Source organism: Triturus cristatus, chromosome 3_1, assembly GCF_964204655.1.
Source record: "Triturus cristatus chromosome 3_1, aTriCri1.1, whole genome shotgun sequence".
NCBI classification, from domain to species: Eukaryota; Metazoa; Chordata; class Amphibia; order Caudata; family Salamandridae; genus Triturus; species Triturus cristatus.
Window position 1 is genome coordinate 822,231,174 of NC_140583.1, and position 19,325 is coordinate 822,250,498.

Here is a 19,325-nt window from a genome sequence, read left to right on the forward strand (position 1 = left end):
CGGCACTTTTTTTCTCTGGGTTCCTTCGTCACACAATCCACTACCTTCGACGGTATTGTTTCTCGATCGTGTTTCCTATTCTCCACGTTCGTGTTTCCTATTCTCCACGTATCGTTTAGAGCCAAGAATCTTCAATCGGAAAACTCATGGAGGCCTGTTGGGCCTACCCGCGTTGGGCTCGCTAGCGGTCGTTGGAACGGACTCCTTTCAAGCTGTGTACCGGTTGTCACGCCAAGTTTCTGAGCACCGACATGCATGAAGTGTGCAATCTCTGTTTTTCCCCGGAGCACAACGAGAAAGACGAAAAAGACTGCAACATGTGCCGATCATTTCAATAAAAAGAAGACGCTCCGTGACCGTCTGACTCGATGTCACAAAATGCAACAACAAGGCGGCTCCGTACCGGTCATCTTCGGAGAAGATTCCGACCAAGAACAGTCAAGGAGCCAAGGAAGAAGAACATGTCTCCGTGTCCGAAGCCAACTCCGACATGGAAGAATAGGAGCAAGTTACACCGGGTCAGCGTACCGTGAGTACAGAAACCCCCTTGCCCCAACAACCACAGACAAAAAAGGCTCTGGTCCTTCCTCTGCCAGCGCCAAAACACCATGAAAAGCCTTCTGGCTCGGGCTTGAGTCGGCCCCATGCCAGCGCCGTGTCGAAATCCTTGGTGTCAAAATCCAGGCACGTCCTGGACAATGTTCCATCGTTGTCGAAGCCTCTCAGTACCGAAGAGTTCAGAGCCGAAACCTTCTATGCCAAAACCTGCAAATAAAGATAAAAATACTCCAACAAAAGAGCCTCGGCCCGATGTTCTACCTTTTGGATCCGAAACAAAAAGAACTGGTTAGTAACCCAGATACTGGGCATATTCATGCCAAATTGCCTGAAAAAATGAAATTGGACCAACAGGATGAGCACCACATGCCCCTGGAGAAAAGAAATGTGGGTACAAACCCTTCACCACCTTATGTGCCCCCTCCTTCACCTACTAATCCTCAATTACTCATCGCACCCACTAATTCACCTAACCCACAGAATGATGGGGATGGGGATGGAGATGAGGATAGGCCTCCTGTGGGTAAACATGTTGTGGATTATGATACTGACCCACACACAGATACTGACCCTCACTTATACCCGTCCAGGCCATCACCAATATACGCTACATTGAGCGTCTTAATAGGGCTGCTCATTACCATGGGGTGGAACTACATGAGGAGGCTTTAGAGGAGGACTTCTTGTTTGAGACCTTAAGCTCCACTCAGAAAACTACACATACACTACCAATGCATAAGGGGATGCTTAAGCATACACATGAGGTTTTTAAGATCCTGTAAGGGCAAGATTCATCACGCCCAGGGTTGAGAAGACACATAAGCCAGCTCCTACTGACACTGCCTACATCAAGGATCAGCTGCCCTTAGCTCTCTTGCGAGCATTAGACGCCACAAGAGAGTCTACCTCGCAGACACCAGGTGAGGCCCCTCCTCCTGATAAGGAGTCCAAGTTAATTGATGCCTCTGGCAAAAGGGTTAGCCTCACAAGCAACTAATCACTGGTGCATTGCTAATGCTCAGGCTTTGCTAGCCAAAAATGATGGGGCTCATTACAAAGAGCTAGAAAAGCTCATGCAATTTCCGTCTGATGAGCACAAATCTAAGGCAAATGAGCTCATCCAGGAGGGCAAACTTATCACCAATACCTCCATCAAGTGCGCATTAGATGCAGCAGCACGCACAGTAAACACCAGCGTACTGCTACATAGAAACACATGGCTGGGAATTTCAGGTTTCAACCTGAGGTACAGTCCTCCATTCTCAATCAGCCTTTTGATAAGGAAAACCTCTTAGGTCCAGCAGTTGACATCTCACTGGAAGAAATAAGGAAAGACACTGAGGTCGCAAAGTCCATGGGAGCTTTACAGTTACCTGCGAGTAGGGGTACCTTTCGGTGCTCCTTTTACAGGGGTGGCTCCAAAAATATTACCACAGAAAATCCCTCCTTCTTATAAGGGCAACAACGAATCGCCCTCATCAAGAGGATATTTTAGAGGAGATTTTAGAGGGAACAATGGTAAGGGAAGAGACAGAGACAACTACACACGCACTTTCCCTGCAAATTTCAAACAGTAACTTCCTTCCGCTACCCCCGATCATTCCACTCCTGTAGGGGAATGTCTCTCTCAATTTCTTCTTCTCTGGAACACTATCACCTCAGACAAGTCGGTTTTACAAATTATCAAATATGGTTACTGCCTGGAACTTGGACACTCCCCCAAACATTCTTCCAAGATCACACGCAATGTCACAGGAACATCTTACCCTTCTAAAAAAAAAGTTCTCTCTCTGTTGGAGAAAGGAGCGATAGAACCAGTCCCAATAAATCATCAAGGGACCGGGGTATAATCCCTCTACTTCTTAATTCCTAAAAAAGACGGTGCTCTCAGGTTATACTAGACCTCAGAGAACTAAATCTATACATTCAGTCGGACCACTTTCACATGGTGACTCTCCAGCAAGTGCTCCCGCTCCTTCAACAAGGCGACTTCCTGTCCACTCTGGACTTGAAGGACACCTATTTCCATATCCTAATACATCCTGCTCACCGCAAATACCTTGGGTTCGTGGTAGCAGGCCAGCACTATCAGTTCAAAGTACTCCCATTCGGTGTAACTACCGCACCCAGAGTTTTCAACAAGTGCTTGGCAGTAGTTGCAGCTCACCTTCGAAGATAACACATTCACGTCTTCCCATATCTGGACGACTGGCTCATAAAAGCCAGCTCGCAAGAAAGCTGTCTCTGTGACACTCACAAAACAGTGCAGTTGCTCCACAATCTTGGATTCACAGTAAACTTGTCCAAGTCCCATCTACAGCCATCCAACACACAGGCATATCTAGGAGCCACAATAGATGCACAAAAAGCTTTGGCCTACCCCCAATTTGACCAGAATCCGCAACATGCAGGCTCTACTCTGCCAGTTTCAGCCTCAACACTCATTGCCAGCTTCAATGTTCTTGCAGTTACTAGGGATGCTCACGCCTTGCATACTAATAGTTCCTTACACAAGACTTCACATGCGTCCCCTTCAGGAGTGTTTAGCACGTCAGTGGAACCAAGATCAGGGTCTGTTATCAGGTCTAGTGTTGGTGGACGGCCACACCCATTGCTCTCTGCAGTGGTGTAATACACAAAACCTTTCAAAAGGGCAGCACTTCACAGACCCGGTTCCACAGATACTACTAACAGCAGACGCATCGCTCCCTGGTTGGGGACCTCATCTCCAGACGCTTACAGTTCAGGGCATGTGGAGCAAGCAGAAAAAGCAGCTTCACATAAATCATCTAGAGCTGCTAGCGATTTTTCTAGCGCTCAAAGCGTTACAAGTTCATCTAGTAGGCAAAGCTGTCCTGATCCATACAGACAATATGACAGCAATTTACTACATGCAAAAACAGGGGGGGGGGGCACTCTCTCCAGCTCTCACAACTAGCACAGACCATCTGGAGATGGGCCATATGTCACAAAATGTTTCTGCTTGCAGAACACCTTCCAGGAGTAAACACAATCAGATTGCAGATCTGCTCAGTGGTCAAAGACAACAGATCCATGAATAAGAACTCCACCCTCAAGTTCTCCTCCCATTCTTCCAAATGTGGTGTTATCCAGACATAGATCTGTTCGCCACAAACCTAAAAGCAAAATGCCCAAGCTTCGCATCCAGACCTTCACACCCATTATCCAAGGGCAATGTACTATGGATGAATTGGTCAGGGATATTTGCCTAAGCTTTTCCGCCTCTCCCACTCATTCCACTAGTGGTTCGGAAGCTCAGGCAGGCATCCTCAACATTAATCCTAGTTGCTCCCACATTGTCCGGACAACACTGGTTCACAACCCTGTTGGCGCTCTCAGTAGTTCCTCACCAAAAACGACACCTCACTCCCAATCTTCTCACTCAGGCAATCCAATATGAAAGTCCGGAATTACAAGGTGGATAGTCAAATGCATTCAGATATGCTATGCAAAAGCAAAAAGAACTTTAACAATTCCCCTAGAGCACACTCCACTCGCAAACTAGGGGCTTCTATGGCATTTCTAGGAAACGTACCCATAGATGATATCTGCAAAGCTGCAACATGGTCTACACCTCACACATTCACAAAACACTATTGTGTAGATGTCTTAGGAAGACCGCAAGCTAGTGTGGACCAAGCAGTTTTACGTACACTATTTCAAACCACTGCGACAGCTACAGGTTAGCCACCGCTTTGGGAGATAACTGCTTTGTAGTTTATGCACTGCATGTGATCTACAGCTCACATGCCTTGAACTGCAAATGCTACTTACCCAGTAGGCATCTGTTCTTAGCATGTAGAGCTGCAGCCCACCCGACTCCCTGGGTACCTACACCAGTTACCTCTCTTACTCTATATACATACGCATGGACATTTCTATTCTTTACTTACGAACTCCATTCTCACCCTCTGCGGGAAAACAATGGAGTCGATGCCCATGCGCGCTATCACCGAAAGGAGGAGTCGCGTACCTTGACTGGAAAAGACTTCTTCGATTTTTATTTATTTGTGTATTTTGTAAAGCGCACAGCTGCCCCAGCGGGGCGTCCCGGCGCTAGAAACTCTGAAAACAGGGAGAAAAGGGTTTAGCAGACCTACTTAAGAAGAGAAGAGATGTGTCTTCAGGGATTTACGGAAAGCAGATTCAGTTTGGCAGGTGCGTAGGGCTAGCGGGAGCTTGTTCCAACGCTGAGTGGCACAAACCTCAAAGGTTTTTCCACCTGCACGTGCTCGCTTGAATCGTGGGGTGACTAGGAAAAATAAGGAGTTGGAGCGTAAAGTCCTGGAGTTGGCGTACGGTCGCAAGGTGTTTTTCAAATGGGCTGACCCATGGCCTTTGGACGCTCGAAAGGCCAGCGTCAAAGCTTTGAAAACACATCTTTTGGCAATGGGTAACCAATGCAGTTTACGAAGATGTGGGGACATGTGATGTCTAGTGGCGACATTCTCCACCAGCCGTGCAGCGGCGTTTTGGAGCGTCTGAAGTTTATGGCAAAGACCAGCTGTGATACCAAGATAGAGGGCATTGGCATAGTCAAGATGGGATGTTATCAATGCCTGGATTACAGTCTTAAAGCAATCCGCTGGCAAATACTTGATAAGCCGTTTAATAGTTCTGATCTTTGCGAAGCAAGAGGCTGCTACCGTTTGTACCTGAGTACTGAAACTGAGGTGGCTATCCCAGCGTACTCCTAGATTTCTAACTGAGTCTTTGGGGATGGGAGCTTGGCTCAGATCGACTGGCCAGAGGAGATGGGGAGTTGAAGAACAGAATCTCCGTTTTACCTGCATTAAGTCGGAGGGAGTTGGCATCCATCCAACTTGAAATGTCTCGTAGGCAGGATTTCAGCGGATCGAAAGCAGAAACAGAGGGGGAATCTAAAGTAAAAAGTAGCTGAATATCGACAGCATAGGAAATGGATTTAATCTCAGTCTGGGCGATCACCTTAGCTAAGGGGGTAAAATAGACATTAAATAGAAGCGGACTCAGAGAAGAGCCCTGTGGGACTCCCCATTTGAGTGGTCTGGCAAGGGAAATGTAAGGAGGGGTGAAAACCTGCTGTGAGCGGTCCGAAAGGTAAGATGAGAACCATTTCAGCACAGCGCCACCCAGACCTAAGTCCTCCAGCCTTCTCAGCAAGATCTTGTGAGAGACGGTGTCGAATGCCGCTGAAAGATCCAGCAGCACTAACACCGCCCTCGCCCCCCGGTCAAGCGTCCACCTCACCGAGTCAGCCATTTCAATAAGGGCCGACTCCGTGCTGTGGCCCGACCTGAAGCCGTGCTGGGATTCATGGAGCAGCCCATTGGATTCGATGTAATTCGCCAACTGGGAATGCACCAGCTTCTCCAGGATCTTAGCTGGGGCAGGCAGGAGAGAGCTAGGCCTATAATTACTGGGGAGGTCCGGATCCAGATTGGGCTTCTTAAGAATGGGAACCAGGGAGGCATGTTTCCATTTAGCAGGAAAGCTGCCTGTTCTGAGGGAGTCATTCCAAATATGGTTCAGGTAGGGATTAAGTAGGGGTGCAAGTTTTTTGTATTGCTTGGCTGGCCAAGGATCATTGGGAGAGCCTGATTTGCATTTAAGTAGTTCGGCCAGAGACTCAGCCTCTGAGACTGCTGCGAAATCGAGGAAGGAGGACGGCGGTGGCGAGAAGGTTGTAGATTCCTCTACCCGTTTTTCTATAATGGGGATGGGGAAGGAGGAGTAAATGGTCTCGATTTTGTCCTCGAAAAATTGTGAAAGTTGATCGCAAAGCGACTGTGAGGCAGGCTGAGTACGAGTCAACGCGTTGGGGTCAGTGAAAGATCTAACTACATTGAAAATCTCCCTAGCGCCATTGTTGGCGTGTTTGATTCTGGAGGCCAGATAATCCCGTTTGTGCTACTCAATCATTCGTCGATATTCTTTGAGGGCTGTTTTTTAGATGATTTTACTTTCCGTGGTATAGTTCTGTCTCCAGTGGCGTTCAAGGGATTTACAAGAAGTCTTTTTCTGTCGGAGCTCGTCAGAGTACCAAGGTGCTGAGGGTACATCCCTATGAGTTTTGATAGATTTGAGAGGTGCCAAAGCGTCTAAGGCCTAACCGATCCATGCATCCAAGTGGTCAATCTGTAGGTTGAGATCAAATGACAAGCCAGGTTGGGTGTTTTTTAGGTTTTTCTGGAGTGTTTCAGGGGTGATGCGACTCCAGTTTCTGCCTGATGATTTGGGGGTAATAGCTGGTCGAATGTGGCAGGGAATGCCAATCTCAAAAGAAATGAGGAAATGGTCCGACCAAACAACCGGGGTAGGGGGGGACGCCTGAATAGATGGTAGGTTAGAGCAAATCAGATCCAGTGTATGACCTGCTTTATGCGTGGGTAAGGTTATTATTTGGGCTAGATTGCAGGCCGCTAACAAGGAAATGAAATAATTGCTGTGCTTACAAGAATCGTTGTCAGCATGGAGATTGAAATCACCTAAGGCGGTGAAGTTGGCGTAACGTGTGCTTAGCTGAATAATATAGTCCGCCAGAGCCGATAAGTGAGCAGTGTTGGAATGGGGGGGGGGCGATAGATAAGAATTCCGGAACAAGAGGAAGACGAAGAAGTTAGGACACTAAAAGGCATGCCTTCTATAAAATCAATTTGGTCATATGTGGGGAGGGTGACCGTCCATATGGATTTGTGAATTAAAGCAATACCACCTCCTGGTAAACCATTGGGCCTGTTGGCACAGATGATACTGTAACCCTCCGGTAGGGCAAGGGTGATAGCAGGGTTAGTGGTGTCATTCAGCCAGGTTTCAGTTAGAAAGAGCAGATCCCAATTGTTATCACAAAGGGACTGCCAAATGTCGATGGTATGTTTGCTCAGTGATCTACAATTGATCAGTGCAGCTCTGAGGGTCAGGGAGGACTGAGCTCCATGTATGGAGACAGGGTTCAGAGCATGCACTGAGCGAATAGAGTAATCTGAAGCAGGGAGGGAGAAATGGCAGACTGTGCAGGCACGTACCTGGCTCCGGGCGTCAAAGGGGAGACAGGGGCAGGTCATGCAGAGGGGGGGGGGTCTCAGAGACAACAGCTCAGTCCGCGTGTATGTGGCGGTGATGTGGCTGATGGGTCGCGGAGGGGGACCGGCCCCGGTCGCGTCCTGATCGCGGACGAGCTTGCCTTAAGCGCGCCTTCAGCGCGCATCGGCGTGCCCGCTGCGCTCGTCCGCTGCGCTTCCGGTTCATGCACATTGTTAAGGAAATGGTGCAGAGAGAAGGGGTGTGGCCTCGGAGTGGGCGTGTCCCAGTCAGAGCGTGGGGAATGGCGGTGAAGAAAGATCGGCGATTTCGCTGGTTATGCTGCGAGAAAGGGTGGCTGCACAATGCAGTCGTGAGGCAGGAGGGGTAAGTGAATAAGCTTATAAATGCTAAGTTGTGCAAAGTTTAAAAACAGTAAAATACTCTGTCAAACTAACTACTCCCGGCTGTGCAAACATCCGGACCCAACACTAGATGGCTGGCTATGCACAGCATGTGACTCTAGAGCTCTACATGCCAAGAACAGATGCCTACTGGGTAAGTAGCATTTGCCCTTTCTATTTTGCTTCCATACTCAATGAGAGTGCTTGCATTTTGCAGCTCTTTCAGTTATGTGCTTCTTACCCCCTCCCCCACCACCTCCTTTGGCTAAATAACCACCCTTGTGCTTGGTGATGCTGTCTCCCTCATATTACCAGTGGTGGCTGGTGACATTTAAAAGTGGTGGGGCATAAAAGTTGGGGCATGGCTCTTGTGTAGCGAGCAAAGCGTGCAAGTTTAATGGACAAACGTGGTTACCGGGGGCGTGGGCCTTCCTCCTGAGAATTTGCAAAATGGTGCACTTTAAAGCAAATGAATTCCGTGATAAAGCAGGTTTTATAAACCAGTGAGATAGTACAATCTTGAAAAAATAAATTAAAAGTGCCCCGCATATTAATGCATTAATATGGCCAACAGTTACTGTAATATGTAAATTATACAGCGCGATAACTTCTGGCCCTTTAAAGTATGTGCTTACCCAGAGTCTAGCACTGCATGCGGCATCGACTTTGGAAGAAAATACTTTAACTCTGCAAAATAATTTCTGTGATTACCATAAAGTGTCACCTGACTGATATTGTGGTTTCGCTTTGAGATGTTATTGCATTCAGATATATAACACAACAACTAACATACATCTAAAACTTTCCAGTACTATTGACTTTGCTAATGGTTGTTAGCTGTTTAATATAAATGAGCAACAATGATTTATTATAAATAACATTGGAAATATTTCAATTTTGAAATTGTGAGACTAGTAATGAAGTAAATACTATTGAGGCCTGTAGAGGTTATATTGGCTTCAGTTATATGCACTTTATGTTGGATATGTATTCCTTTTTTCTTTACACATCTGAATCGTCTTCACATCTTCAACCTCATCTCTTTCCTCTCAGCCCCATCTTTTCACTCTCGCCTGAATGTGCTTCCTTGCATCTTCCTCACTTCACCATCCCCAAACATACTCTGCATGCTCTCAAATGTATGCACTTTATTTTCTTTTACTTTTGCCTCGTAAATATTTTGACATCTGTGTACCCCCTTCACATACATAAACCCAGAATTTCAATTGTATGGAATACATGACCATTGTTCTGTGTGCTCTGCAGGGATGCCAACCCACTGACGGGCACTCTGCTTTCCCTTAAGCCTCGGCGCCAGAGATCTCAATCAAAGTCCCTCATAAATACCTGGCACAACACAAAGTATGCACTATGCAAGAGTAATAATTGCACGCAAAAATAAAGATACACAACATGATGAAATAGCTAGCAATCTTGGGGAATGCAGGATTAAGTAATACACAAGAAATAAGACATGCTGACATGCATTACTTTAAAGTTTTTAATATTCATTGTTAAGGGAATTAGGCAGGACCAGATTTAACGCTGTAAAGCATGTCTTTACTATAAGCACATATTTCTCCCTTTGCGCTTGACTCGAATCAACTTCACAATGACACAAAATCCCTGCTTGTCGTTTGGATCAATTTTGTGGGGTAACAAATGCATCAAAAACCACTTTTAAAGGGGCCAATGACCTGCAGCCACGGCCTGGGGTGTCACAGTGGTGATGGTTAGCTTAACCAGGAGTCTCCGCACGATATACATACCACAAGATTAGCATTATAACACTTGCCTATTATGAGGACACGGTGCCAAATCAGACATGCTTGCATCCAGTCATACAGTGTGAAGAATGTGAAGAATGGGAAAGGGTGGGATCCATGTCTGTGAATGATGGACATCTGGCCTTAGGCAGAGATGCAGACTCAGATGCCCGAAACCGTGACTCAGACAGCATCCGTGGACTACAGTGGATACCACCATAGACCACAATGGCTCTGAAGGGCTTTAGAAAGGTAACCCCTGCTTTGTGCATTGTGTTGTAGAAAGTTGAATTACTACCTGGCTTCATCCTCCTGCTTCAGATAGAGGCGGGGCAGCAAGCCTGGGACCGACAGCCCAGACTTTAAACAAATCAGTGGTTTTAAAATACGATTGTATTTCAAAATAAATCCATCTATTTTAATATTTTTCCTGGTAAATGTGTAAGAATTTCAGAGGGGTGCAACCTCCGAGCCCTAATGGAGATACGGCCCCTGTGATCTCTGTTGCTGTCTCACTTGTGTGCTTCTCCCCATCTCTGTGTAGCTCACCCTTGTGTGCTGATTTTGCTTTTCTCCTCCTTCATCCACTTCCCAGTGTTTCCCTCCTGCCCACTCCACTGTTGCCACCCACAATCACCACCATTTCATTTTTTTAGGTGTGGGGGGTCAGAAAGTAAATTGCTCGTGGCCCACCACCGTAAAAGGTGTTTTTAATTTACCAATCCATTTATCGGTAAATAAAATATACATATCTGGCACCCAATGAGCATTGACAAAAGCCAGTATGTCCCAGAGGTGTGACTTGTTGCTTGTTCTAAGTAAATTGTGAAATGCCATTAATGCAGTTAATTCACTGATGGCCACATGCTCTTATGTAAGCTTGTCTGAATCTGCTGAATGTGAGACTTTCTTAATTGAAATAAAGAGGCACAGGCAGCGGCGGCTGGTATAGAACAGGGGTAGTGAGGGCAGGGTGGGCTGGGGGGATGCGAAAATAAAAAATTTAAAATCCCTCTTACCTGCTCTGCAGCGCCGCAGTCTGTCCTTCAGCGTTGTCTCTCCTCAGAAAGCACCCAGGCTCCCTCAAGCTAATCACGACCCTGCTGTCACCATCAGCAGCATATGATTGGTCTGAGCGTTGTGGTTCGATGCTCGGACAGGGACTGGGAGCCTGGGCATGTTCTCCACCCAGACTGTGCTTTACAGCCCAGTGAAGAACATGCTAAGTGCGCATGACTGTTTGGCCGGCACAAGACAGCCGGCCAAACAGTCTTGTACACTTAAGTGCATGAACCACTCCTCTCCTTGCTGGCTGTGGACCAGCCCAGCCCCAAAACTGCCTCAGTAAGGAAAAATAAAAGGATAATAACTGTTATTTTACTTTTACTTTTTTCCACTGCTGAAAAGCAGTAGCACGAGAGTCCTCTGCCTCAGCAAAGGACCTGCAACTGGTCACAGGGTGAGAGGGTTATTTAGTATATGTGATGATCGTCTCTACTGATGAAAATATGCTTCTGTGGATCCTTTGGCTTTAGGATAATTTCTCTCTTATGTTATCCCTCAGTTGCTCATCAATTAGGCCAGCACTTTCCAGCCTCCGTAATGTGTTAGATTTTTGTAAACTAGGATTACAGGTGCTCCTTATTTTTATGGAACAGTTATACAGTTGTGGCCGGCATGGCTCACGGGTGGGAGGGGGGGGGGGAGAAATTGGGGTGGACGTGGGGTGGGGGGGTCGGGTGTGTCGTGGGGGACGGGTGAGTGGTTGTGAAGGAAGGGAGGCGTCGTGTGGGGAGGGAGGGGGTTTAAATAGAAAAAAAAAAACTTTAAAAAAATTACCTTTCCCGTGTCTTCCCTGCTCGGTCTGCTCCTGTTTTTCTGCCTCCACAGGAAGCAGGCATCCTCCCTCCCCTTCCATAAGCAATTCACAACGCTGCAATGGCAGTGTTGTGATTGGTTGGAACGCCGACCACACAGGCATCTATGAGGAGGCCCTTTTCTCCATATAGGCTGCATGCAGGCTACATGGAGAAAAAGGGAGAGTATGCATGACTGGTTTGGTCAGCCCCAGACGGCCGACCAAACAGTCAGGGCGCACAGCATTGGGCAAGCCACTCCTCCCCTGCCCTCGAGCCGCCCCGCCCGCCAACCAAACCCTTGTGCTTTCTCGCAGTGCAATAAGCAGAAACATAAAATGGAATTTATAATACCTTTTTATGTTTCTGCTTCTCGCACTGCGAGAAAGCATTGGGGCGATGCTCTTCCACCCACCTGGAGGAGCCGCCCCTGCAGTTATATCCTGGTCATTGCAGTGGTGCTGGTTCAGAACACGTATTCATGCCTTCCTGGGTGCTCAGTGACCCAAGTTGTATTACTTCTAGAACAAGAAAATATAAATGTGTACAAGGAAATGAGCTTAGTCTGATTTTGACTTTGTCAAGTAGCTTAAGTCAAACCATTCGATTTTGAAGCCCTGCCATTCTACTGTGGAAAATAAACACTTTTGCCATTGTGAGTAAGTCTGCAAAATATTTGGTCACTAATGTTACTTTTTCCTTTTTTCTCTACACACTTGTTCAGCTGTACCTTGGAATGCCTCTTTATTTCCCTGGTCTCGTGAAAAAAATTGCAGGAAGGAATCAAGGCAACATCTCTTTGTAGCAAAGAAGGCACCCTAAGGCAGTGTTCTATTTTAAGGATCTGACCGTAATTAATCTGTCCTTTCCTATGCCTTCTGTCTCCGATAGAAGAAGCACTATTGTCCGTACCCCATTGACTGCATTGACTCATTGCTCTTTTCAACGGCCATTCCAGCAGCACCATCTCATCAGCCAATCAGAATGCCGTCCCACTAATTAGAGTCCATGCTCCCACTTTATTCCGAGGCCAACTTACTCAGAAGATGCAGAAGTAGCAACTGCTAACATAAAGTAGGTCAATTTTACACTAGCGCCGATTAACCAAGGTATTTTACTAGGCGGACTAAAAATATGCCTTGGGAAATCTTTACAGGCAGCACCCTGCAGTCATGACCAAGACTCTAGATTTCCAGAAGGTAGAACATGCTTTAATTCTTTTGTGAATGTAAAGGTGAGGTATACAGAAACTGCCCCCCTCTTCTTCTGAATCCTAGCTATTATCTATAGGTAAATCAGACAAGTGTATGTAATTGGGTGGTTGGTAAGGTCCATGAAAATCAATTTTCCCTTTTTCCTAAAACCAATGAGAAGCGTAACCGTTGAATTTCTTCTCACAGATTGTCTGATGAAAAGTAAAAAAATCTCTTTGTTCTTAGGTCGGTTTCGTCAGATCGAGGTGCTTACTACTGTGGCCAATGCTTTCTCAAGCTTGTATTCCCAAGTTTCTGGAACACCATTGCAGAAGATTGGCAGTTCTGCTTCTGTCAGCAAGGAGCCCCCTAGTCCAGCTCCTCTAAATCGATCGCCGACTGTTGGACTTTTACGGAAAACTTTGTCAAAACTCAATTTACTTGCAGTACAACAAGGTGAAGAAAATAGCTGCTCTCCAACTTCTCCATTGACTGAGAACGAAGAAGGTATGAGTAGTGATCAAAAGTTGCAAAAAACTGTGAAAAAGAGAGATGCTTCTTCACTGGCTACTGTGAAGGAGGAACCTGGCCACATTCCAATTATGGATGCACTTGATGCCAAGAGTCCCATAGTGGAAACACCTATTACTGTTGACCCGATAAATACAGACACGGATGCACCGTGGCAAGATAATAAACCAGGCCTCGATAACAGAGTTTGCGAGGACTCGATTATTGGAGACTCCTCTGTTCTAGGTTTGTCACTAGAAAGTGACCTTGAATACAGTGACAAGCGGGAAGCTGAAAATCCCAAAACTTCCACTCCGGAGAAGGAACCCTGCGGTCCCATTGTGAACCCATCAATAGGTCAGCTAATCTCACAGCAGCGGCAGGATTCCTATGAAATGGAAGAGGTAAGGTCAAAGTGTTATTGCATGTTGTTGTTCAATGATTAATTCGGCAGTGGGTTTAAGTCCACAGTATAAGAAAAGCTTTCAGTAAGGAAGTAACTTGTTGTCTACCATGATCACGAGATGAAGGGAAGATCCTTTTATGGTCTGGGAGGGGGGTGATAAAAGATGATGGCCTTTGGCTCATCCAGTTGCATTGATGCTGGATTATGTTTCTCTGTTCTCCATAGTTTGAGCTGTTGTATAAAATACGCAAATGTTTTTGATATTTGCATATAACCTGATGTCTAGTAGTATAAAATGTTGTCCCTTTTCTGAATTTATCTAAACAGGTTTTTGTTTATTCTAATTCTAAAGAAAGCATTCATTTGTGTGAAATCTCTCACAGGCCTTATCTGTGTTGAGGTTTAAAAGTGTTAAAGTGCAAACAGCCCAGTTAGTATGCAGTTGCTTGTTGTACGACTTGGCATTGTAATTCATTAGACTCTATGGGCCAGATGTTCTACCATAGCATTTTGCGACTCGCAAATTGCGAGTCGCAAAATGCTATGTACAACAGTGTCTGAGACACGGTTTGTGATTCCCAATGGGGTCGCAAATTGCTTGCATCATGTATATTAATGAGGCTGTCGCAATTTGCGACCCCATTGGGAATGGTTGGCACTCTCAGGGATGGTGGCCGGTGGGGTCAGCAGACCACCATGTCTGGGACTGCTTTGTCAGTAAAGCAGTTTTTGTTGTTTGGAAAACGGGATGCATTTAAAAAATAAAAATTAAACTTTTCTGTTTTATTTTTCAAGGGCAGGCAGTGGTCCCTGGGAACACTGCCCTTAAAAAAAAAATTTGCGCATGCATCCACAAAGGGGAAGTGGTCCCCTGGGGACCCCTTCCTGTTTGCGAGGTTTTTACCACCCTTCTGAGAAGGTGGTAAGACCCCCTTGGAACGCCCCTTCCTAAAAGCGAGTCGCTAACCCTATTTTGCGAGTCACAAATTGTTTGCGACTCACAAAATAGGGTTGGTACATGGCCCACATTTTTTGCGGTCGCAAACGGGCCTAAAAGCCCTTTGCGACCACAAAAAATTGGTCGTACATCTGGCCCTATATCTATTCCTCTTTACAAATGAATGCTAATTTTCTAGCCATTTGGGGAAGGTGGCTCATTTTGTATTCTATAAATGCACATCTGGGAGGGGGCACAAGTCTGATTTGGTTAAGTATTTTGGGCGGGGGTGGATGAGATGGAGGCAGATCTAAACACAAAGTATGTTGTATCATCTGTTGTCCCAGACATCACTGTGAGTATAGTTCAATCCACTTCTTTGTTGGCAGAGAAGGATGTGTATGCTGCAATGTTGTGATGACAGTGCTTCAAATAAGTACTGTGTAATAGACTGGGTTTAATAGGTGACAAAACTGCCAACAGGTTTTACGTATGTTGTTTATCCTCTTTTTCAGTTATGCCTGTACACTTTTTAACAGCCTACTGATCTTTATGTTGCTGCGATATTTGACAAAATTCTAGGAATTGCAATGCCAAAATGTCTGTCCCTTCTGTTTTGCTACCTCATTTATTCATGCATAGAAGCAGAATGTAGAGTTTGTCTATTAGAAATAGTGGACTTGCATCGATGTAAAGAAATGTTTGCGACAAAGTTCCATACCGGCATCTGCTGTAGTTGTGCTATGGCATGATCTAGACAGAAATGCAAAATTTAAAGTGCCTCCTTTGTGAGGTCTTGTTAAATGCACATTTCGGACTCTCTATAGACACTATATTGGTGGTTAAACTAATTCTCTGAAGAATTTTAGTACAAGTGGAGGCAGTTTTGGCAAAATATAAAACCGTTCTAGCGAACACATTCGCGTAAGGCTGGATGGATGAATTGATTGGAAGCCCTGCCAGTTTGCAATCTTAATTCCAAACCATTGCAATGTTTTGACTCAAGTGGCATCTGTGATGCTCCTGCCATGTCGGATAAATTTCAGGAAAAATACTTACATTATGCATTACCACTTGCATTGGAAGTGACATGATATATGGGGGGGTGTATAATTTTATAAAATATCTACATGTCCACAGGACAGGACGTTTCATACATCTATTGTCCTGTTTAAAAGAAACAAAAAAAAAACTTGTCTCTTTTAGTGCTTCAGTGAGGTGGCAATTTATGGCAGTGCTTCTCATTATATCAGAGCTCTGATCATAACCTCTCTGATTGTTCAAGGAATCCTATAATATCTGGGTGTTGATTTTAGCAAATGCCATCATTTTCCCACTATTCTGCAAATCTAGGTGTATGGGGCTGGAAGTAGTGGTAAGCTATAGTTCAAGGGTTGGAATAACCTTTGAGTCTGTGCACACCTACACATTTACATGTCTGAGTTTTCAGCAAACCTTCTCACACCTATTAGCAAACAATTCTCTTTTAATCTCTTCACACACTGGGAAAGGTTGGAAATATACTCCTGACAGGGCCAGAAGTAACACTTTTTCAAGGGCGGTGAAAAAAGGGGTTGTAGGGAAAATATACTTGCACAACCTCCACATATAGTTTGAATGAGCAAATATAAACATGCATGTAAAAATGCAGTTCACCAACTTTTTCTAGGAGTACTTTATCCAGGCCTACATCTGCAAATTTTTGAGTCGTAAATCTGCTCTAATATAAGGACGTGTATATATATACCACAGGTGCACTTTTGTGACTTTCTTCAATGATTGAGCCCCTAATTAAGTCTGATGTTAGCCAGGACATTTTTTATTTGATTTATCCATTGGTCTATTGTCATTTTCCTTCCACCCACTACAGTGAAGGGCAGTGGGTCAACCTACTTCAGCCATTGGCTAACTTGGCTGTGAGTGACGGCATTCTGCTCTTTCACAAGAAGCATATCCATACACAAAGTAGTTCCCTTCAGTGCCTGGGACTATTGTGGAAAAGTGTGCTTTCTGAGCACAAAGAATATTTTTACTTTTAGCCTGTGTTTTTATTATATTGGTACGCACCTGGCAACTTCCCCAACAACAGAATTTTGCAAAAAACATGTAAAAGCAAGATGCGTTGACAAAGCCAAAAGGCTGGCAGCCAGTGCTAGACCTACGGGCTTTGACAATGCTGGTTGATTTCATGCTTCCCCTAATCTTTTCAAAATTGCTTTTCATAATTGCTTTTCACTGATTTGCCAATATTAATTTGTTTGGAAATACTTGTTCAGCATACATATTTTACTAAATGATACTTCAATTAAATGGTACTTAAAATTGCACAATAGTTTCGCCCAAAGATTTTCTTTCAAGTTGCATTTTTTCATTCGTACATTTTAATTTGAAGCTTCTGCAACTATTTACATCTAATTATAGAGCACTCGGGGCGCAGTATAAGTCGCTTGTAATTGTTAAACTTTGCAAACGTATATACACGTTTTTATGACTGAACCACTGCAAATTGAGCTCGCACCATTTCTTCGGAGCACTCGCGCTAATAATAAAGGCTCTGCAGTAATGAACCATACATAGAACTTCGACCAGAAGGCACATATGGATATTAATCTTACCTTCGCTGCAGAAAATGTTATTTCACAGGTCCTTAATGAGGTGCTCTATATTTGCAGCCAAAGGATTTTAGCTGCAGGGGTTTTGATGTACTTCCTAACTGACCTTAAAATACATAAAATAAGTTATTCTTGACCCCAAACAATGTGTCCTAGTCATCGAGTGATGGGTATTACCCAACCCTGCATCGATCTAGGCTACTAGAAAGTGATTAAAGGTGAGACTATGTTTTTTCCGAGCGACTTGAGCTGCAAATCTTTATTTTGTGTACAGGGTCAAAAGTAATGGTGTAGATGGTTTGTGTAATGTATCATGTGCATACAATGAGATGAGTCTGTTAGCCCCTTCCTTAAATAAATCCTGTACGTTTCTCACCTTTAACAAGCAATGCAGTGCTTCCATCACCACATCAGAGACCAGAAGTTCACCACACCATTGCCTTGTAAAACAAAGGTTTCATCAGATTGGTTTGTTATTGCTGTAATGCTGTTGGTGTCTGTTACTTTTCTTATATCAATTGTTTCCTGGAAGCCCAGGAAATATAAATGCATGGAATGACATTTATATTTAGACATCCAAAATGAGCTTGATACTGCAACACTTAGGTTTATGTACTTATTAAGATATATTAATTCTTCATATAACGTCGACGATACAAATGGGTGTTCCTTAGCATTACCCCACAACAAGGAATTATGAAATGTGTATATTGTTATGTCTTGTACTATGTTGCGTTAAGATACAATTTTATGTACAGCACTAATATATTTGATACATTTTTATGAACAGTCCTGTGTTTCCTCTGTTCTGTTATTAAATATCTGTGTCACTCTGAGAATATATGAAGAAATATTATATCTTTATAAGTACGTAAACCGAAGTGTCAGTATCAAGTTCATTTTTGTATGTCTAAATACAAATGTTATTCCATGCATTGGTATTTCCTAGGCTTCCAGGAAACAATTGATTATGAGAAAATACATTTTACATATCCCTACAGACCCAATTGTTCATATATACTAGTATTTCCCCAGGTTCTGGTTCTGGGGGTCACTGGAGCATCCCATTGATTCTTGTTTAATATGTTGGTGTCTATTAGCAACATCATTTCTGGACCCCATTTCATAGCTTCCAGCCCAGCCCATAGCAACCGCCACTTCCCAAAGTTAACAGTATCTTATTTTTCTCAGTTCTGTGGAATGTTCTGTAGATCTAGATAAATTATCTCTTTTGGGTGCTGGTTGTAGTCAAAATGTCGTTGGCTGGTTTCTGGTAAAAATGCATCCACATTAATCTTAAAGCAGGACCACTGATGTTAGCCTAGTCGGGGAGAGCGACGATTGTGAATCATCTCAAAATTACCTCCTCTCCCCTTCCAGGCAAGTGTTACTGTTAGGAGGTATTGACCACATGTAAAGCGTTCTCTTCACCAGCAGTTTTTGAAAAGGATACACATTGCATTTTGCTCTGCAATAGGATCTACAGGTTCCTGGATGGTTTCTAATCTAGTCCAATTCTTTGTGCCTCAAATAATTTTTTGTAATCTTCTTCAAATGCGTCATCTGTAGTGTGTGGCAGTCCCTATCTGCCTCTTGAGGGGCTGTGTTTTTAGAAAAATATGTAATGCTTGACAGCCCTTTGTGTTCAGGATAATTGTACGTCTTAGTATAATGTGGCACCAGGTTAGTCTGTTATTGCATCTTCAGTTGTGACTATCTATTCTGCCATTTTGTTGAAATTTCTGTTTTCCTTCAGTGCATCTAAGTGGTTAGGATGCCTCCAACACAAATGTGAGTGTTTCTCACTTTCCAAGTCAGTTGGATGCTGACCCTTTCATTTCACCTGTCCTTCGTGAAAAGTGCCTTCTGATATGTGTCTGTGGCATTAAATGTCTCTGAGTGAGATATGTTTGTATGTCCAAATATAGTGGCATTTGGGTGAAACTGAGTTCAGGGAGCATAAAGGTAACTATTTAGTGGAACACAACATTGCATCATCTTAAGAAATTGATTTTAATGTTGAGGCAAAGTATGAGTATAGAGTTACTACTTCATTGCATGCC

The 19,325-nt window shown here is 44.4% G+C and overlaps 1 protein-coding gene across 1 annotated transcript in view; it reads left to right on the forward strand.

The window, feature by feature from the left end:
• Nucleotides 1–19,325, forward strand: part of ITPRID2 (ITPR interacting domain containing 2) — a 234,750-nt gene that overhangs the window by 51,340 nt on the left and 164,085 nt on the right. The window contains exon 9 of the mRNA XM_085645187.1: nt 13,044–13,711. Coding sequence (XP_085501313.1) covers nt 13,044–13,711 — 668 coding nt within the window. The remainder of the gene's footprint in view (nt 1–13,043; nt 13,712–19,325) is intronic.